The sequence below is a fragment of the Zosterops lateralis genome, assembly GCF_965231275.1.
Source record: "Zosterops lateralis genome assembly, chromosome: 3".
NCBI classification, from domain to species: Eukaryota; Metazoa; Chordata; class Aves; order Passeriformes; family Zosteropidae; genus Zosterops; species Zosterops lateralis.
In genome coordinates this window covers 29920259-29940430 of record NC_139764.1, presented here as the reverse complement: position 1 = coordinate 29940430, position 20172 = coordinate 29920259, and the positions used below count along the sequence as shown (strand labels likewise).

The 20172-nt window shown below is 39.4% G+C and overlaps 1 protein-coding gene across 5 annotated transcripts in view; it reads left to right on the top strand.

Moving 5' to 3' along the window:
- The window catches only part of EPAS1 (endothelial PAS domain protein 1), a 75223-nt gene extending 55820 nt beyond the window's left edge, over positions 1 to 19403 (top strand). For all 5 annotated transcript variants that reach the window (XM_083857099.1, XM_083857095.1, XM_083857098.1 and 2 more), the window contains exons 7-16: positions 6273 to 6379; positions 11113 to 11260; positions 12017 to 12225; positions 12549 to 12736; positions 13600 to 13710; positions 15399 to 15883; positions 16976 to 17099; positions 17185 to 17302; positions 17879 to 18070; positions 18787 to 19403. In XM_083857099.1, the coding sequence (XP_083713225.1) occupies positions 6273 to 6379; positions 11113 to 11260; positions 12017 to 12225; positions 12549 to 12736; positions 13600 to 13710; positions 15399 to 15883; positions 16976 to 17099; positions 17185 to 17302; positions 17879 to 18070; positions 18787 to 18938 (1834 nt within the window). In that variant the 3' untranslated portion in view covers positions 18939 to 19403. The remainder of the gene's footprint in view (positions 1 to 6272; positions 6380 to 11112; positions 11261 to 12016; positions 12226 to 12548; positions 12737 to 13599; positions 13711 to 15398; positions 15884 to 16975; positions 17100 to 17184; positions 17303 to 17878; positions 18071 to 18786) is intronic.
- The last annotated feature ends 769 nt before the right edge of the window (positions 19404 to 20172 follow it).

The following is a 20172-nucleotide window of genomic DNA, read 5'->3' as shown; positions in this document are numbered from 1 at the left end:
TTATGCCAAGAATGTAAATCCAGGCTGGGGCGCGGAGGAGGGAAAGCAACATGTGCCAGTCAGATGCCTAAACTCTTTTCTACATACTCTGTCCTTTCTGCAGTGACACAGCAGGGCTGACATAGCTCATTGCTCCATAAGGGACAGTGTCTTTCCAGTTCAGGGCTAGTGTCATTGAGGGCAGTGTGCCTCCTCTACCAGGCTTCTGCAGTGGTCCTGGTATCCTTCTTGCAGTTCATCTGGTGTGAACAAGTCTGCTTCCAGGGAGCATTAAGTTTTTCTTTTCAAAGCACTCAGTCAAATAAACTCCAGGATTTCTGAGTATAATTTCCTTAGGAAAGCTCATAGTCTCTGTCTGTCATAAAGCAACATGCAAAATACAGGCTGACTACCTTACAGCATTTTGTGACAAAAACTAGTTGTCTTTTCCTTAGGAGGGTATAGGGTAGATGTAATATGAAGCAGGCAAGACTGGCCATCATTTAAAACATGTGAGACAGTGGCCCATATAATTTGCCTTCCAAAAATAAATTATGTATGTGGACCTATGTCTTGCCAGTGGTTAGGTGGGATATGTTTGTATTCTTAAAACAGTTTTTACAAGGTGATGAGCTTGTAGAGAAAGGTTTGTGGATATGAATAATAAATAAGGGTTGTTGTGTTAAATGCCTGCTTCAGCCATTTCTGGAGATGATTTAAAACTGTTCCCTTGCTCTACTTATCTTGGCTAAGTGGTTTACAGGAAGGATTACTTTAGCTGTAATACAGAAGTGCTGATCAGTAGTACAATTTAATAATCCAAGTGAGGGTTTAGTTTAGTTGTACGATGCTTTTGTGTCAGGAAGGACTGGCAGTGAGGGTGTTTTAGTCAGAAGAAAAGGCATGTCTTTGTACAAAGGCAATTTTGTGGCACTTACTTTGAAGGTGTGGCTTGCTGTGGGAGATCGTATGTCCCTGATTACTAGAAACCCAATTAGTTATATACTCTTTTCTTCTTTTTCTTGACTGGGATTTTTTAGTGGTAGAGTTTAAGAAGACAAAAGGAGCAGTGGAGGATATGTGGTAATTCTGAAAAGGATGGTGCAGGAAGATGCAATGCCATAGTGTTGGTCCCAGTTGGATTCCCCATATGAGCCTTCATGTGGGATCCAGGCTGTGCCCAACTGAGAGGAAAATGGGTTTTATTGTGTTACCAGTTATGTTCCAGTAAATAAGAAATATGCAGGCACAGAACTTTGGATGAGGATTTAAATCAATTTGCCATTTGACCTATACTTGGGGAATGTTTTTAAATTAAATGAGAACACAGGGAAACATTTGAATGCTTCCCCTTTCATTCCTGCTCAGGGGAAAATGCAGTATGGAGATGAGTGAAGTGGTGATATCTGAAGCCAAAAATCCACATTTGACAAAACCGACTTTTGATATATGTCATATTTAAGAGTAAAATGTGACCTACTTCTTTTGTTAATAACAAAACCTTGATTTAGGTAGACAAAACAAGTGGGAGTGACAGTCCTGGTGAAGATTTTCATGTACATGTGTAGTTTTTTTGCCCTGCAGGACAGATACATCTGACCAGGCTGTCCATCCTGCTCAGCAGTGGCCAGAGGTCCCAGGATTTTGCATTTTGGTGGTGTTTTGGGGTGTTGGTTTTTTTTTTTTGTTTTTGTTTTTGTGGTTTTTTTTGTTTTGTTTTGTTTTGTTTTTTGGTTTTTTGTTTGTTTGTTTGTTTGTTTGTTTGTTTGTTTGTTTGTTGTCTGCCAGAGTTAGAGTAGGAGCAGCCATTAATATTTTTGAGAGGAAATGTGGTTAGTTGGCAAGACTGCCCCACTGCCTGCTCCAGCAGGCTGAGTGCTTTACCCCAGGCATAGTGTCTGCGTTAGGCTTCATTATTTTTTCCTCTCCTTTTTTTTTTAACTCATTCTGTTTTAAGTATAACTTTGTTTTGTTTGTTCCCCTCCAGACCAATTTAACTTCAATAACTTGGTAACAGTTTGAATACAGAAAGACTTTGTTAAGAGATCCACACCCTGACACACACACAGTCCACACAGGGCCTGGTGAATATAGACCCAGCTATTTTTTATAAGCAGTAAACATTAGAGCAGTCCTTCACGGAGCCTGACTTCTCAGTTCTGATGGTTCTTACCATACTATTTTAACTCAAGAAATGGCATACAATAAAAAGCTTTGTGCTCCTACGAGGGGACAGAAAAGCACAATTTTAAGAAAAACAAAAGTACTTGAACTAGCTCATCTTGTAGGAAATGCAGCCTCAAAGTAGTGAGTTTTGATTGTTTTGCCATGTCTTAGACATAAAATAGGGCAAAGCTGTACAAACCTAGAAATAGGATTCAGATTGCCTGTTTCTTAATTGCATACCCTAAACACAAAATTTGCCTTTATTCCATATCCCAAAAATTCAATATTAAGATACTTATATATATTGTATATTTAAGGGAAACTGAAATAGGACTCAAAACACACTTGAGTGGTGGCAGTTAGGACAGATCTCCTAATGCAGATGACTGCTGCCTACCTCTTCACTGTGTTTTCTGAGATTTTGACCTCTGTACATTATGATGACAAGTTTAGCTCAGAAAACATAAATGCCAGTCTGGCAAAAATTAAGATTCCCCCAAAGGTATTTGTGTTCTCAGAAACTAGTTGGTAACAGGAAAATAAACAGCTTCACAGCCCACCTGTCATCTTCAACAAAAAAATTATTATTATCTTACTAATTAGCATTCTTCAGATGCAAAGGAAACATAAAGCCTACCATGACAGGAATGCCCTCCAAAACCACCATACAGTTTGTTTTCTAATTCTGTCATTCCACAGCTTGCACAAAGAGCAATTTTCTGTCTGGTGTCTAAACAAAAGTAGAAGTCTTGTGCCTGCACTCAGTTTGGCAAATGAACCTTTGGTATTATGGGACATAGACATTTTCCTGATTTTCTTAGCTATGTACTCCTCCTTCTCATAGCTCCATGGGATGCCTTTTCCTTTGCATTTAGTCCTCTGTGTGTTCACTTGGCATTTTGTGTTGCCAAGAGGCTCCTGTGGAGAGCACACAGAGTTTAGAGGGTGCACCTCACTGGCCAACCTCAAAGTAATGCTCAGGTGAGGTCAGTACAAGGACCTGTGCTAAAACTCTCTGCCTCCTAGCCCAGGGGCTGGTCAGGCTCTTGGCTTTGCCCTGTCTTCTTCCATTAACATCTTGGGAGATCCACAGGATGGGTGTGATGGATACAGGGATAGCTGCCCACTTCAACCTTGGTGCATAATGTGGCATGAAATACACTAACCTGATTTCCAGCCCTGCACAGGCTGCACTCTGCAAGATTTTTTTTAAGCTTTTCAGGGTCAGCAGCACCATGGGAGGAATAAAGGAGGGTGTGAACTGCCAATGTATGTACCCACAACTAACAGAGATAACTGTTGGAGAGAGAGTGTTTTTTATAAAATAGTGGTATTTAAAACTGTATTTAGGAAACACTGTCAGCCAGTTTTAGGGGGGGGTTTGTGACTGGGAAAATGGAACATTATACAATTATTTTTTAAAATCATGTCAATCCGAAGAGTCTTCAAAGAGAAGTGGAATGAATCTGAATAGTGTTAACAAATAAACAGATCAGTCAATGAGAGCATAAGAGGCTGTGTAGCCATTTATTATTATTTTTAAAAGTAACTGTTTTGAAACAATCACTTTTCATTAGTGTTTCACTGTTACCAGGCATGGGTTTAGAACTTAGCCAGTGTTGTGGGGTTTGTGGGTAATTTTTTGATATCTTACTTTTATCTTTTCATGTAATATGTAGTTGTTTGTAGTAAAAAGATAATACCAACCCACCACTTGCTAACATTCATCCAAGATTATATTAGATCTAATTAGATTTGACATTGTCACAGCAGGATTGCACCACAAGTCATTCTGTGCCATGGAATGACAAGAAGAGTAATTTTGTAGTGAGGGTGCTCATTATGAACAGCAAGGAGCAGTTTGAGAAGGGGAATTACAGGACTGGAATACGTAAATTTTGCATAGAGATTACATATGAGAAGAGTCCCTCAGCCTGCTGTAACATGTACTTTTTGTTTGCTGTCTCAGTTCCACTGTTGAGTTCCATGAAGGCTGTAACGTGGGTTTGGATTTGCACTGGTGCTGCTGGGCGCATAATGCTTCTGTTTTTTCTCCATTATTTTAATTTTGTTTTCCTTCTCCCTGCTCAACCCCCACTTGGCTCTCAGCTCCCAATGACTGGATTAAGAGGAAATACTCAACTTCTTGAATTTTAAAATCCCTCCCTTTGTGATGAGCTCCAAACTGACTGGAGTGGCTTTATGGTATTGTGCCATTATATAGCCAAAGGCAATAGTTTATGATTTTAAAGACCAGGTATTTACACTGGTCCTGGCAAAAGCCTCTTGTCACACCAGTGCGTCCCAGCTGGCTGTGTAAAGCCAAGCAGCAACTGTATTTTGTGAACCTTAATTTTATTAGGGCTCCTTCAGCATTTGTTGTTTTCTCCTGATGATTCAGCTTTGATGAACAATTCATTATGAGAAGTATTTTTCAGTAAGAAAGAAAAACCAATTGTGGTTTCAGAAAAAAAGTTCGATTTGAGTGGGATGCAATTTAAAAGCTCAGAAGCTTGTCAGTGAAGAGAGTAAAAGAAGCTCTTTGAAAGCTGGATTCAAATATCTCTTCTTTGTTGGTTTAATTTTAAATGTAAATAAAACTGGAACCATAAACAGAAGAGTAAGTTTTTGAGGGGAACCCAATACAAGCTGCAGCTTTTGCTCAACTAAAGTATTATAAACCCAGATTTGTTCCATGGAAATCAGGACAGAGAACACTTTTCAGAGTGACAAAACGAAGGTGTCCTGGGGCTATGAGCTATAGAGTTCTGTGGAGGTGGAGGCAGGGAAAAGCTGACTCAATACCTTGGCGTTCAAGCCATACACAAAATAGCCCCATCTTATGTGTCTTCCTTGCTGGAGGGGGATCCAGGAGATGAATGCCATGCTCTTGCTCTGTTTGTTTTACAGTATTTACATGTCTGTCTTGTAAAGACATGCTTGTGTCTAGAGGGCTGGGCCAAGCTGCCCTTCCAGGGAATACACAAACCTGAGGATGTCTCTTTAAAGAGCAACACCACAAATCAAATGTGGTGGTGGCAGATAAAGCCATTCCGAGTGAGTTAGTGGCATAAAACCTGGGCACTGGCACTGACAGCTGTGAGGTGCTGCAAGATGTGACCATTCCTTGCAAACCTCACAGCTTTTAAAGGTTTATGACAGCTTCATATTCGGTTTGCGTCCTTTGTGCTGTTGTTCTCTGTGTTGCAGGTTATTATAAGAATTTCAGAGGTAGGAAGATGCATCCAAATGTCACTGTCTTGTAAACCACAAGTTAACTTTGCTTTTGAATTAAGTTTTTATATACTTTTTAAAATTTACCGTGTTTCTTGTAAAGCTGTGTGTGATGGTATTTCCAATTGAAATAGAGCATTTTTCTTCCACTCCCTCATTAGAGAAAATCATCTGCACAGTTTGATGACCTATTTTCATTGATTCAGGACCAGAAATCCTGCCTTGCCTCAAAAAGACTCTGAAAAAATGGTCTAGTTTTTGAGATCATAGCTTTCTTTGTGTAAAATCCTACTTAGTTTGTGGATTAGTCACCCAAGTAACCTAATCCATATGCCAAAGTTTTCAAATGATTGAGGAAAGACTAAGTAGATGAGCATTTTTTTTTCCTTTTAACTGCCCATAATTTCTCATCTGGCACTTTTATTTTAATAAATGCAGTGCCCAGAGTGGTGATTTAACCCTTTTATGTATTTTTTAAAAATGTACACATACTTTTAAACGTGGTGGCACCAACCACTACCCCCCTCACATGTATTTGATTTTGAATGGTGGTTGTTGGGAGTTTCTGCATGTTTGTCAATAACAAAAGTTGATACCTTGTATTAGAGATAGTATGGAATAGGCATAGGAAAATTTGCAGTGCACGCACTGACATCCTTAGGAATTTTTATTCCTAAGTAGTAGAACAAGGCGCTTTATTCTGAATATGGAGATATTTCAGAATGTGATCAGAAGTCTTCTGTAGCTCCTCACGTGTTTGGAAGCTTAGGATTTTCGTTTTCCTTTTTTAATTCTGTTAGTTTAAGGACTTGAGCTGATAGCTGCCCTGCACATGTAACCATAAGGCTACAGTGACCTGAATTTTAAATACTTGCTTTTTTTTCTTGAACAAGAATAACAGAGTTGATTGGATACCATCCAGAGGAGCTGCTGGGTCGTTCAGCATATGAGTTCTACCATGCCTTGGACTCAGAGAGTATGACCAAGAGTCATCAGAACTGTAAGTTACATTCTTATTTTTCTCTATCATTTCTATGTAAAGCATAAATTGTGGGTACCTCAATAGAGAGTTGAAAATACAAGTGCATTTTGTGTACTCTCCAAGAGCAGTATTTAAACCAGATTACTGTGCTTGTCTAGCTGAAATCTTCTGCTGGTCTTTCCAGAGGGTCTGGGTTTGCCATAATTAAAAAACTAAACTTGGATGTTAGAGAGGAGAATCACTGTCTCTCTAAGGTATAGTGCAAGGTCCAGCTGAAAATTTGAAAATACGAGTTAGTTCTGGCCTGGTGAGAAGGGCATTTCCTGGGTGGCCAAGAGAATTGAAATTGTTCAAAAAGAAAAGAGAAGATATTGGGGTGACCTAAATGTGGCCTTCCAGTACCTGAAGAGAGCCTACAGGAAAAATGGAGAGAGACTATTTAAAAGAGCATGTAGTGACAGGACAAGGAGGAATGGCTTCAAACTGACAGAGAGTGGGTTTACATGAGATATTAGGAACAAAGTCTTAAATATCAGGGTGGTGAGGCACTGGAACAGATTGCCCAGTGAGGCTGTGGTTGCCCCATTCCTGGAAGAGCTCCAGGCCAGGTTGGATGGTGCTCAGAGCAACCTGGTCTAGTGAAATGTGTCCCTGCCTATGGCAGGAGCTGGAAGTAGATGCTCTCTAAGGTCCCTAGGATCCCAAGTCATTCTATGATTATCTCTCTCACGTGCTGTTGGACTCAGCAGACAGAACTAAAAGGAAATAGGAAGAGCTTATTGCAGGGTTTTTTTGAATGTCTCTCTTTTGATACCAAATAACAACTATCTTCCCCATCCAAAGTAGATGTACAAGGAGATTTTCTTAAAGGGATATTCATTATACAAATAATACCTACTGCCAGGAACACCTGCTTCTTGTTATTGTTATGCCTATGGGAACTGCCAGTTTTAGCTGTTCTTAAAGTAAAGCATCTGAATTATTCTGGGAGCAGAGATCAGATCCAAGATCACTCTCCTCAGCAGGCCACACAGTTACAATTTCCATCTCTTTCATATCAGGTGTCTTAAAATAATGGGATTTAAATCTTCAGTCACTGTCGTTAAGAGTTACTACTTTGGCTGGAGACAAGGTAGTGCACTAATGTATAAATGACATTTCCCTTGGCTGTTACGGTCCCCAAACCAGTTTAATGGAGAGTTCTAAGCAGCACATCACTCAAGCCTCTGCAGATGCTCTTTTAATAGAAACAAAGCAAAGCAGCCGGACTAGAACCTACAAGATCAAAAACCAGATCCCACACACCCTGTAGTTGCTGTGATTGAAGGCCTCTGTTGTCAGGAAAAAGCCCATGACTTAGGTCACGTCTATAGGGAATTGGCCACCAAACAGACTTACAGAAAGTATTTCTGTACTTCCCAGAGAAAAATCGTAGCAAAGAATAGCTGTCTGACCTTAAGGGGTTAGCTCCAATGGCAAAGATACAGGACTGTTTTAAGTTGAAATGTTTCTTGAAAAAGTGTTTGGCAGTGATGAAAGTTGTGTGCTGTAAAAACAGTGTTGATGTGAATCATCCTGCTTCCAAAGCTGCTTAAAAGAAAAAATTGGATCAGCCCATACTCAGTGAGAGTTATCTGGGAATGTAATTTTTAAAATTGTTTCTTAGGTAATATGTTAGTGTTTTTACCAGTAAAAATTAATAAGTGATATTTATAGATAGGATGTTAATATCCTGTGCTGGGCTATTGAAAATCATCCTGTGAAATCAGGGGTATGTGGTGCACTGGTGCTTTTGAATCACTGAGTTGGATTTCTAAGAATGGGATACTACCAGGAAGGGAATAAAATGGGAGCTGGAAATCCATTTGATAATAGGAAGGGGAGGGTGAGCAAACCCTTGCTGTTTATCCCCATCTAGTTATTCCATCTAGAAATGGGAGCACTGAGTTACTTGTCCATGTAAAGGTTTCTGGAGAGTTTCTAGTACTCACTGTAACCAGGCATTAATAGATGTTGCTCCTCACTCCAGCAATGGAATTACCCTCACGTAGTGCAGGGTGTGTGTCCAGATGCCATTTGTGCCCACTGAAAAGGGCCATGTCCTACAAACTTTCTGCAGGGTACAAGATCTGATCAAGAAGCAGAATGAGGGCAAGAGTAAGTCTTAGAAGGGTGGTGTTACACCAGCAAACATCCTCAAGGCACTGCACCAGGTTATAAATGTTTAGGATCAAACTGTTCCATAGGATTTATGATAGCACTGAATCAGCATAGATTATTTTTTTACTGTTGGAAGCACAGGACCAAAGTCTATTGGTGTGATAAATGTGATTTTCCACAACAGAACCATCAGTTTAAATGGCCAGCAAATTTGACCCCTTTAGTTTTTCAAAGATAAATAGGTCCTGTGTCTTCTGGGACCATCAGCTCCTTACCAAGTCAGAGAACAACCACAAAGACAAAGTGACAGCAAGCTGTGACTTGACAAAACACATGTAAGCCCTTCAAATAGGAAATGCTTGGATTCCAGTATGTGTGCCATTGAGATGCTGTGTCATGTAGGGTAACCAAGCAGGTATAGAACTTATTACAAGACATTACTTGTTCTTCCAAGCACGTGGCTATACTGAACATACTCATTTTCCCTGGCCACGTCATTTTCTACATGGAAATAGCCACCTCAAAATTCATGTTCAGCAGATTTGCATTTGTTGAACAATATTTTTTATTAGAAATATGCTATGTATAGAGTATATCTCCTTGCAATAATGCAGTCATCAATTCTGACAGTGCCCACCAGTTAGCAGAAGTTCAGCAAGCCTTCCAAGGAAATCATGGTTTTGTGTTCTATAAAATTTGTCCCTGCCTTCCCCCCTCTCACCACACAATGATATGGAGTATAATTGGAGCCTATTTCTTTGACATGTAATTAGTTCTGTACAGATACAGGTAATGTATACTTTATAAAAAGTAAAAAAAATAAAGAGAGAAGTGAGAAGTTCACTCTGAAGGCAGAACCTTAAATGTAGCATTGATAACAAAGTCAGCAGTTACAAGTGTATTAGTAATTTATGAGATTACCCCATGGAGGGATTCTGCTGTACTTTATTATATCAGAACATGACATGCTTTGAATAATAATAATAAAAAAGATTAAAGCAGTAAAAAGCTTCTTTGTAATGTAACAGGCGCCTACACTGTGACTCTTATTGATGAGCTGATGATTAGGAAGCAGTGTAATTATGTTTCACAAGCAGAGCAGAACAGTCCAGTCACTAAAACACTTTGAAATGAAAGCCTTTTGATTTTGTTCCACCAGAAGTATTTAATCAATAAAAGTAATGTTCTACTTTGTCTAAACAAATTAAATGAAGGATGATTAAATACTCCTAGGAGGAAAACAAACAAACTTCAGAAATAGAAGGATAAACACAGCAACAATTATCTGCAAAACAGTTGTTGTATTTCACAGGCCTGGAATTTGTACGTTTGTATGGTGGTGATGTAGGAGAGGCTGACAATAAATAGCTTCTCTTAATGGCCACATTCACAAGGAATTTTTCTCTAAAAAGACCACGGTATCAATTTTCCAGTCCTCCTGAGTCAAACTGCATTATTTCTCGGACATGAGTTTGATGGCCTGTTTGATGGGTTCTTTTGGATGTAAAAGCCATTTAAAAGGAAAGGTTGCCAATGTGTGGTCAAAGGTTTAGTTCGGCCAGTTCCCACTTCTGCTGCTATTCAGTGTGACTATGTCTGCTTACAAGTACAACCTCTTATTAGTGCAAGTACTGCTTGTCTACTCCAGCCCTAACTTTTTTGCCATTGATTGACATTATTTTTCCTTCATTGACAGCTTTGAATTACAACAGACAGGACATCATAAAACCTTACATCTCAGAAGTCCAAAGCTCCACACTGAAAATTCATTCTCTGCAAATATTGCAAAATTTTGGGGGTAGCAGGGCTACAGATTTCACCCTTCAAACATTTAGAAGCTTTAAACCCAAGCTGTACTATTTAAGTCTATTGTATGAGAAACACGGGATAGTTCAAAAAAACAGAGTCAAATAAACATTATTTGATTTGGTCACATGGGCGTAGGTGTCTTTGAGGTTGCTAATTCCAAGCTTTTGCAGAGGAACAACACAGTTCAACCAGAGGGAGAAATATAGTAGTTCAGCTCTTTTTGTGTCTAGACAAAGCAATCCTGTTTACTATTCTTAATTTTGATACCTTTTTAGAGTGATATTACTACCATAAAATCTTAACTTTTAAAAAAATCTTGGTGAATATAGCTTTTTAAATCACCTGATTTTTATATTTATTGATTACCTAAATAAGGAAACTATAGCTCCCTCAATAAATTCACTTTTTTGCAGATCAATTTGGGAGCCCAAACTGAGACACTTCTACAACAGAGACTCGAGAAACATGCAGTCAGTAGGCATTATTTTGGGACTCGATTAACTTATATTAAAATTTTTAAATTCCACATTCTGATCTGAAGATTCAGACTATCTCAAGGACTCAAATGCCAGAGTTCAAATTTTCAGTCTTGAGTAGAAGCCTCAAATGAACAGCCCCTTTTCAGCTGAATTTCCTCAAAGTTGAGCACATCCTTGTCCACAAATGCCTTATTGCACTTCTGCATAATGAAAACTCAGAAGCGGGTGTATTTAAAACAAGTGTTACATGTTGTGTGTTCCTGTCCTGATGCATTATTTATGTCTGTGCCCCCTTTTTCTCAGTGTGTACAAAAGGTCAAGTAGTGACGGGCCAGTACCGTCTGCTTGCCAAGCATGGGGGATACGTATGGCTGGAGACCCAAGGGACAGTGATTTACAATACCCGAAACCTGCAGCCCCAGTGCATCGTCTGCGTCAACTATGTGCTGAGGTGGGTTCAGGGGATGTGCCAAAACATGTGTGCATTCACGTGCTGGAGAAACACAATATTTGGAGGAGCTTTTCAAGGGTCTATTTATTCAACACTGTTGTTCCAAAATCAGTTTAGTCATGTTTGTTCAGTCTTGTTTACTGATGTTAGACATTGATGAAGAATGTGGCATGCCTGTTCCCATACGTGCTGTTGAAATACGCCACAGCCTTTCTCCTCTGCAGAGCAGCTGCTGTGCTCATACAGAGTATAAGGTCGGCACCAAAGATTTTGTTGTGTAACGCAGCTGATAATGTGTTTTGTTTTTCTAATGCTGTGACCCAGAGATAAAACTAAGTAGTAACTGTATCGTATGTTGCTAGGAGAAGCTGTTTACAGCCTTAAAAATCAGGACCAATCAGAAGTTTTGCCTTCATTTGGCAAAACTCAAGGTTTTTTGGTCCTAGTTGGGGCCAAAATAGGAAATACTTATTTGAGTGATAGTCTGGGTCATTACAGCCTCGACTACATCCCTTTAAAAAGCAGAGCAACAAAGCCCTGAGTATTCCCACAGAAGTCCTGACCACACTCTTTGCGTCATCTGAAATGGTGGTGCTCAGCAACGCTGGAACTCTGCCTCGCCTGTCGAGAGCCTGGCATGCAACTGAGAGGCCAAAATGCTCCTATAACCCCAGCTTCAGACTGTTTGTACTGCCTACTTTATACATATCTTTCATCTTTATGGTACAAAATACCTAAAACTTATTCTCTCATTAGTGAAATTGAAAAGAACGACGTTGTGTTCTCCATGGACCAAACAGAATCACTCTTCAAGCCTCACTTGCTAACAATGAACACTGCGTATGACAGCGGCATCTCTGAGACAGAGAAGAGTGATTTCTTGTTTACTAAGCTAAAGGAAGAACCAGAGGAACTTGCTCAGCTGGCACCAACACCTGGTGATGCCATTATTTCCCTGGATTTTGGTTAGTATTTGTGTAAGTTATTTTTATGCAACAAAGAACCACATGTGAGCCTACATTTAGAAACTTAATAGACATGGTCTGTTTGCTGTGTGTACAAATTGGGAGTAATGACTAAAAGAGCTCACATGCTCACACCAGTAGAAAATTTCTGTGAATGAGAGCAGAATCAGGCTTTCTTGCTGACTAAATAAAGTGCATTAAGTCTATGCCAACTTATTGTCATGGCAACTAGGAGCAGTGTTTATTTTAATGAATAGCTGCCGTTATATCATAACACTGCACCAGCTAAAAGTATTCATTAATATTGTTAAAACCCCATCCAGGAGCACAGAACTTTGAGGAAGCCCCTGCCTTCACCAATGCTGTTTTGACACCAAACAAAGCATGGCCAGTGGAAGTAAAAAGCCACCCTGCTCAAGGTGAAACACGGCTGATACCATCCTTTACAATGCCTCAGATTGCACCTGGCAGCAGTACTCCAAGTGCAAGCAGCAACAGTAGCTGTTCCACGGTAAGAAGAGCTTAAAAAAACATTAAAAGCATGTTATGTTCTGTATGGAAATACCATCAATATTTGTAGACAACATTTTTTTGCTGGCTATCCTGTCTCGCTGCTTATTAGCAAGGCCCAGAGTATCTCTATCCTTCCTATACTGCATCATGCCTTAAGAATTAATAGCAAAAGTATCAAATGGGAACAATATCCTGGCTTCACATTGCAGTCCTCATTGTCTGTCTGTCTCTCAGTCATTACTGTAACATATAAAACAATTAGTAGAACATGCTACCACCTTTCATGGAGTTAGCCTTATATAAAAAAAACCAGTGTAAAATTGTGTGGCCACTGGGATCATTGCCCCAGACCCATCCTCCTCCTTTTAAGTAGAACCTGTAGCTTTTAGGAAGCTTAGGCAAGTCAGGCTTTTGATAGCAGCTCCTTGGAGTTTCACACTGAAGAAATGAATGTGCTTCCATTGCACTGCCCCCAAGAGCTGGAGCCACTCCTACCTGGAGGTCATTCAGTCTTAAGAAAACCATGGAGGTACTTTGCTAAGCATCTTCGTTCTTGACAAAAGTATTTAATGGTGTACATTTCTTGTTCCTGCTCTAAGTTGCCAAAAAGCATTTAAAATAGTATGACAGCTAGGTTCCTGTAATGGGTGCCTATGTTTGGAACTGACAATCTTGTGTCAGAGAAAAGCTTCTGATAGAAGTGAACAGTTTTGGGTTCTGAGCACAATAAATACACTGTCTGCCCATTTGCTTTTTGTAGACAAGATCCGTTACCGAATAACAGCATGGTATAAATGACGTGATGCTAAGCCAGTACTGTGGTTGTCTTCCTGCTTTTAACAAACCGTTGTTTCCATGCAGCCTAGCAGCCCAGGAGATTATTACAGTTCTGTGGATGAAGATTTTAAGATCGAAGTGATTGAAAAACTTTTTGCCATGGACACAGAATCAAAAAGTCACTGCACCTCCCAGGTAATGAACTATCTCTTCTAAAAGCCACCAAGATCAGTCTCCTGCTAGTAGACAGTACAGCTGCATGTTGTCTGTGCAGATATTGGGATACAGCATTTAAACTGCATTTGCACATGCACACCAAATCTTTGATGCACATGAACAGAACAGTGCACTTCCAAAAGCTGCCATGTCAATCTCTGCCCCTAATTCTCTGAAACACGAGGCTTTGAGCGTCACTGTGATGGCTGTGCTAAGAAGAAAGGATCACCAGAGAGCTTTCAAAATTTGGAGTCTTCTGTAGATTGGATAACTTATATAGGCAGCAGCAATTTGTTTTTAAATCCAGCTGAATGACTAATGAGTAAACATCCTTTCTAGAACAAAATATAAATAAACTAATTCTTGCAAAATAACCAAATGAGAGAGGAATGCCCCTCATAGCACACATCTCCTTTAACTACAAAATGAAAACTCATTTTAGATATATGCTTCCTCTTTTGCTTCTTGAAGGTTTTCAGAGAGACTTGAAAATTACGTACACATAAAGTAACACACAGTCTCCATCTCCTGCATTCTAATAATGATGTAAGTGTAGAATTTTCCCCTGTAAATAAATAAACCCACTATTATAACATTACAGCAAGTGAGCTAGTGAATAAAAGTTGTGGGCCTGAGTGAGCTAACTTAACTTCAGCTACTTATTGAAATACCTTTGTGAAGTTTATAGTTGAGAGAAAGAAACAGGCACTGCTCATTGGGAACGCAGACCTCACACTCATCTCTATCTATTACTCCTACAAAAAGTTTGGGGTGTTGATGCCCAAATTAAGTACTTCAATTTGCCAACACAGTTTGCAGGCTTAGGTAGGCTGTAATCCATATTCTGAAGAAATTTCATCTAAGTCTGGACATAGAAACAAAAGCAAGAGAAAGAGTGGACAGACAGGAGACAAGTGTGGAGCAGGATGAAACTCACTGCAAGACTTTACGTGTGCAAACTTCAGTATTGTCAGATTCAGCATCTGCTTGCTCAGGTGTGTCCCACCACATCAGCTGCTTTCGTGGGAAAAATGGGTATTCTAAAAGTGCTGCTGGGGTATTATGAGCTGATTGGGAGTCCAACACTGATTATCCTCTCTCTTCAGCTCTGGTCAAATGCCAAGAGAAGTGAATGTGGGATATGACTAGTCCTTCAAGGGAAAAAAATTTACAGATTTAAGTGTGATAGTGTCCTGGCTAAATTGTTTCAACCCTTGCATTTTTAGACACCTTTTTTTTTTTGTGTAGTTGGATTAAGAGAAAGCTGTGTTTTCTATTTTAACATGAAAAAGCCCAAGATTGAACTATATGCCACATGTTGTAGAGTCTTGGCAGACAAGTTACTCAAAGCTTAGTGAAACAACATCTACTTCAGATCACAGTGGTGCTGGAGGCTGCATGCAAGCTGCTTTAATAAATATTGCTCCTCTCTGACATTTTTTCCTTCAGTTTGTTGTCTTAATTTTGCTGCTGCTGATATGATGAACATGTATGCTAGCATAGAAATAAGACATCTTTAAACAGGAGTTGGCCAGTATCATTAGGTAAATTTGGCATACAGTGATTTTTCAGCTTTGCATCTATGAGTATTCCATATCATACTAACTGCCACAACTATTACTAACTTATAGTTTCTTTATGAACTGATTTACTTCATCTTTGCACAGACTGACTTTAATGAACTGGACCTTGAAACCTTGGCTCCTTACATTCCTATGGATGGAGAAGATTTCCAGCTCAGCCCCATCTGCCAAGAAGAAAGTCCTCTCTCTGAAAGTGCACAAAACACCCAGCAGAGTCTAAGTAGCATGAGTACCATCTTCCAGCCCCTTGCTCCTACTTCACAGAATCAGTTCCTCACAGAGAAATACTGTCCACAGCTATCAAATGAAAAAATTAACTCTGGTCATGGGTCCCTGTCATCGGTGTTCTACAACAATATGAATAGGTCATCACTGCCACCATACCATGACCAAGCCAACACTCCCCTGTCTTCGATGGGAGGAAGACCAAATACCCAGTGGCCACCTGATCCCCCATTAGAATATGTTCCTGCAAAATGGAGACTCATGGATAAATACTCAGGATCCCTATCAAGTTCCCCCTTGGGCCCACCAATAACTTCTCAGAGGGTGCCCCTGTATAAAAAAAGGTACATGTTTCTGTGGTATAACTGTGTATATTTACTCAGAAAGTATTTTGGGAAATGAGAAGGGTCATAATCTTGAAAATTAATTTTTCTCAATTCAGCTGAAACAATTTGTTGTGATAGGCATCAGACTGCAGCTCTGGGGAAATTAATGTGGTGCTCTCCCAGTGGCAGTGAGTCTGGAGGAAGCAGAAGTGGGCTAATTTTTCATTGCCTGTAAGGATACGCAAATGAATTTCCTGCTGGTCCAGTTAAAATTACACTGGTAATTTTGCAAAACATGCTTGATTTCATGCAATTTAAGAACAGTGCCAAAAAGGCTTACTGGTCCAGCAGTAGCAGGGACACACACATACTTTCTTACCTTGCATATATTTTCTGTACAACAGAAAATGGGGAAGAGAGAGGAATGAAAGTACATTATTGCTGACATATGTAAATACTACAGCTGAGACTTAAATTGCAGGCTCTTTTTCTACAACCTTTTTGTTTGCTTTCTTACACATGCGAACAGTATGTGATGAGATGTAGATCAAAGGGCGCAGTCCTAGAAGTTGCCTCATAGCCAGAAGTTTCTCTGTAGCTGAGATTTCAATGTTGCTCACACCGACATGTTCAGGAAGTAAATAAAATAGCAATGGTAATTTTAAAACATAAAGCTGTGCACTTTGCTTTTTGGGATTTCTTGTTGGTAGAAATAGCCATGTCTGAATATGCATCTGGAAAGAAAGGGTTTGTCCCCCATCAACAACTTGTATGTTCATCCTTAGTATGTAAAAGCAGGGGGACATGCATGGCTCTCAAATCCAATTCTTAAGAAACACATTACGTTCTTTTCCACAGTGTTTTTTTGTCTGCCTGGAGATTACTAGAGGCTGTTTATGCTAAACTTTCATAAGCCTTTGATCCCAAACGTCAAAAGTTTCTAAAGATGGTGGGATGACTAGTAAAACAAAAACATCTGATGTTTGAGATCTGTCCATTAGCAAGTTTCAGACACCTTAAATGTCTTTAAGTGAAAGAAGAATCTGTATAAATGAACCAGATGATTTCGATTTGCCTTCCTGTGCACTCACAAAGATCTCCTTTCCACAGGCCCCTAGATGCTTTTGGACAACGAGGCATGGATGTAAACCCAGCAAGACTTGCTCTGTCTAACAGTTTGAAACTGAAGCGACAACTGGATTATGAAGAACAAGCCTTGCAACAGCTGAGTGGGGTAATCATAAGAAATGCATTCCCTTCACAACCTTGGACTCACCATGGTCATCAGTGTAATTGTTTTGCTTCCCTTCTCATTTCAGGGAGATCCACCCATCATTAACCCATCTCACTTAATGTGGAAGAGAATGAAATTTCTCAAGGGGGAAAACTGTTCCTTGGTTACAGAAAAAAAGTCTCTCAGCACAAGTGTTCTTACTGGTAAGACAAAAGAAAGTGGTTTTACAATGTTACATATTAAAATAACATTTTTAGACAGGTTGAATAGGGGAAAAAGCTCTTTCAAAAGGAAATGTAAATAAGTTCTTTAAATATTACACAAAGCTAAAATTAAAGATCAGGTTGTATCACTGAGCTGAACAATTTAAAGGGTACATTTGATAAATACCGTTTAGTTGGTTTCACATATGTTCACACACTTGCTTCTAAGGGAATAGAAATGAGCGTAATGGAACTGTGTTTACCTCCTGCTGATCCAAGGTGTGAATATCTCAGAACTAGAAGAGATACTGTTTCTCTGCAACACTGTGTTTCCTTACACAAGCACATCTTGACTGCAGCACTACTGCTAGAGCTGGGGCTGTTTCTTGACTTCCTTTGTGATAAGATACAGATTTGCCCGTGCTGTAACACCATCACACCGAGGTTCACTTTGCTTTGGATCAGTATACTTATTATACTACTATACTAGTAATATATAGTAGTATATATTATACTACTATAATTATTACACTGGCTTAATTTAGCTTTTTTTTTTCTCTACTATTTAAATAATAGATGAATTTTTCTGTAACTCGAGAGGCTTGAGCCAACCAATGAATCAACTGCAGCAGCAGCAGCAGCAGCAGCAGCAGCATCCACCCACCTGTGACAGTCTGGGCGAGAATTTGAAAGCAGGAGCATTTCCCCCTCTGTTTTACAGTTCCCATTGTCAGGACTACAGTGTCCAGCCAGCTAATAAAGCATCAGGTAAGAGCTGTCAAACACAGAGACTGGAAAATGTTGGTATTTTGTTCTAATACCGATTCCATAAAAAAAAACCACAGAAAAAATGTGGAGGAGGATAAAAATCAAAATATAGCAAAAAAATTAGTTTTGTGGTTTAGCGTGAAACTGTAATGTTTACATTTGTAATGTATGAGAAAAATATTTTTACCCTTCATTTCAGTTACATTTAACACCTTTTTACCTTGAAGGACCTGTCATCCTCCATCACATCCATCCTCTTGTCTTGTGATGGAACTGATTATTACATTGTGCTAAACAACTTTGCTGCAGCATTGACATGGAAGTTTGTAGATTAGAGTCTTCACCTGTGCCTTCTAAATGTTGAAATGAGTAATTAAAGGGGACATATGCCTATTCTTTTTAATATGTGGAGAGGAGTGGTGTCAATTCAGAAACCGTTTCTTTTACTACAGTTTCCTCATCTGCATCAATGCAGTTTTTCTCAGAACAATCTCAGTTTGGGGGTGGAGGTGAAAAACGGCACTTGTTTGTGTGACACCCTTGCAGCAGTTTAAGGAGGGGCAGAGCACAGATTTGCTCTGACACCTGGAACTGCTGGTGGTTTGAGGCATATTGACATAAAAACAGAATGAAACTGGTGTAAACAGAAGAGGTGGGAGGAAACAAGTGCCCTTTCTGGTCTCAGCACCTTAACTTACTTCACTGCTGTGTTGCAGGTATGACCAGTCGCCTGCTGGGGCCCTCCTTTGAGCCCTACTTGTTGCCAGAGCTGACAAGGTATGACTGTGAGGTGAACGTGCCTGTGCTGGGCAGCTCGACGCTGCTGCAGGGCAGTGAGCTGCTCCGAGCGCTGGACCAGGCGACCTGAGCGATCCCGCAGCATCCCACGGCCTATACTGTTCAAAACAGCTTCCGTTTTTAAATATATTTTTGCAAGTAGACAATTTCTAATACCAGTACACTTCTACAGGATTTTACTTAGGTATTGAACCTGTCCACATTACCAAATAGTGGCCTTTTGAAGTTACTCACTTTATTATTCATATTAAATAAATACATCTACTGTATCTTCTCTATTGCAATTAAAGTGGTGTTTAGAGAGTTTGATTACCCTTCCCTTATCTCATTACCTGTAATTTATATTCTGAATTTTTTTTTTTAATTTCATGCTAATAAAAAGCTGTGGTATAAATGCCTCATCATGTGATACTTTGGCTGCAGTACTGCAAAGATACATTTTCATTGCCAAAGATGAATGAAATGAATTTGATCTCCAACCACAGTTTTTTGTTGATCTGCCAAATTAAAATCCTTTGAGTCTTTCTAGTTTCCAGCATTTATTTTATTGTAACTTTAATAACTTTTGGAAAAGCATACTAAGAAAAAAATCCCAGCCTTCTGCCTTCCATCCCTTTCCCTCATTTTTATACACTTTGTTGAAAGAAATGTGAATGGTGAAATGCAATGTTTGTGGGTATCTGTGAAAGTTGCACATTTTAAGCTTTTTTCCTCAGAAGCAATCCACATTCTCAGCTGCCTTAACATGGCTTAGCTCTATAGCCAAGGGAGTCCTACAGATTTGCCCCAGTGGAGGATTTAGGCCTGTGTTTTCATTTGTGTTGAGGTTTCTTGTTTTGTTCTTTGTTGTTGCCTTTATTTTTTACAAAAAACAGATTTTTTTTAAATTATTATCTCTCTCTGGGTCAGTTGTTAATCATCTCTTGGTACTTTTGCCATATCTATGACACAACTACTTTTAAGAGCTGTTTCTGCTAGAAACTTGTAGTATTTGTTATGATGTTGCTGATATTTCAGGAATCAGAGCAGTGGCCAGTACTAACACCTCTGATTAATGTCACCCTTCTTAATTTTATATGCTAGCTAGCAATATAACTGCAATATTGGATCAACAAATCTCAAAATAGTATTTCCCAGTGTAGTAGGCTAACTCATTTATAATTAAACAAAAAGAATTAGGGATTGCATAGTGAGATGAATAGCCAGGAGGGGAGGTCTCTCATTTTTACTTGCCTTACATTAATCCGCAGCTAAAAAGTCATTAAAAAGCAGCCAAAATTTTTCAGCGCTTCTTTCCAACTATC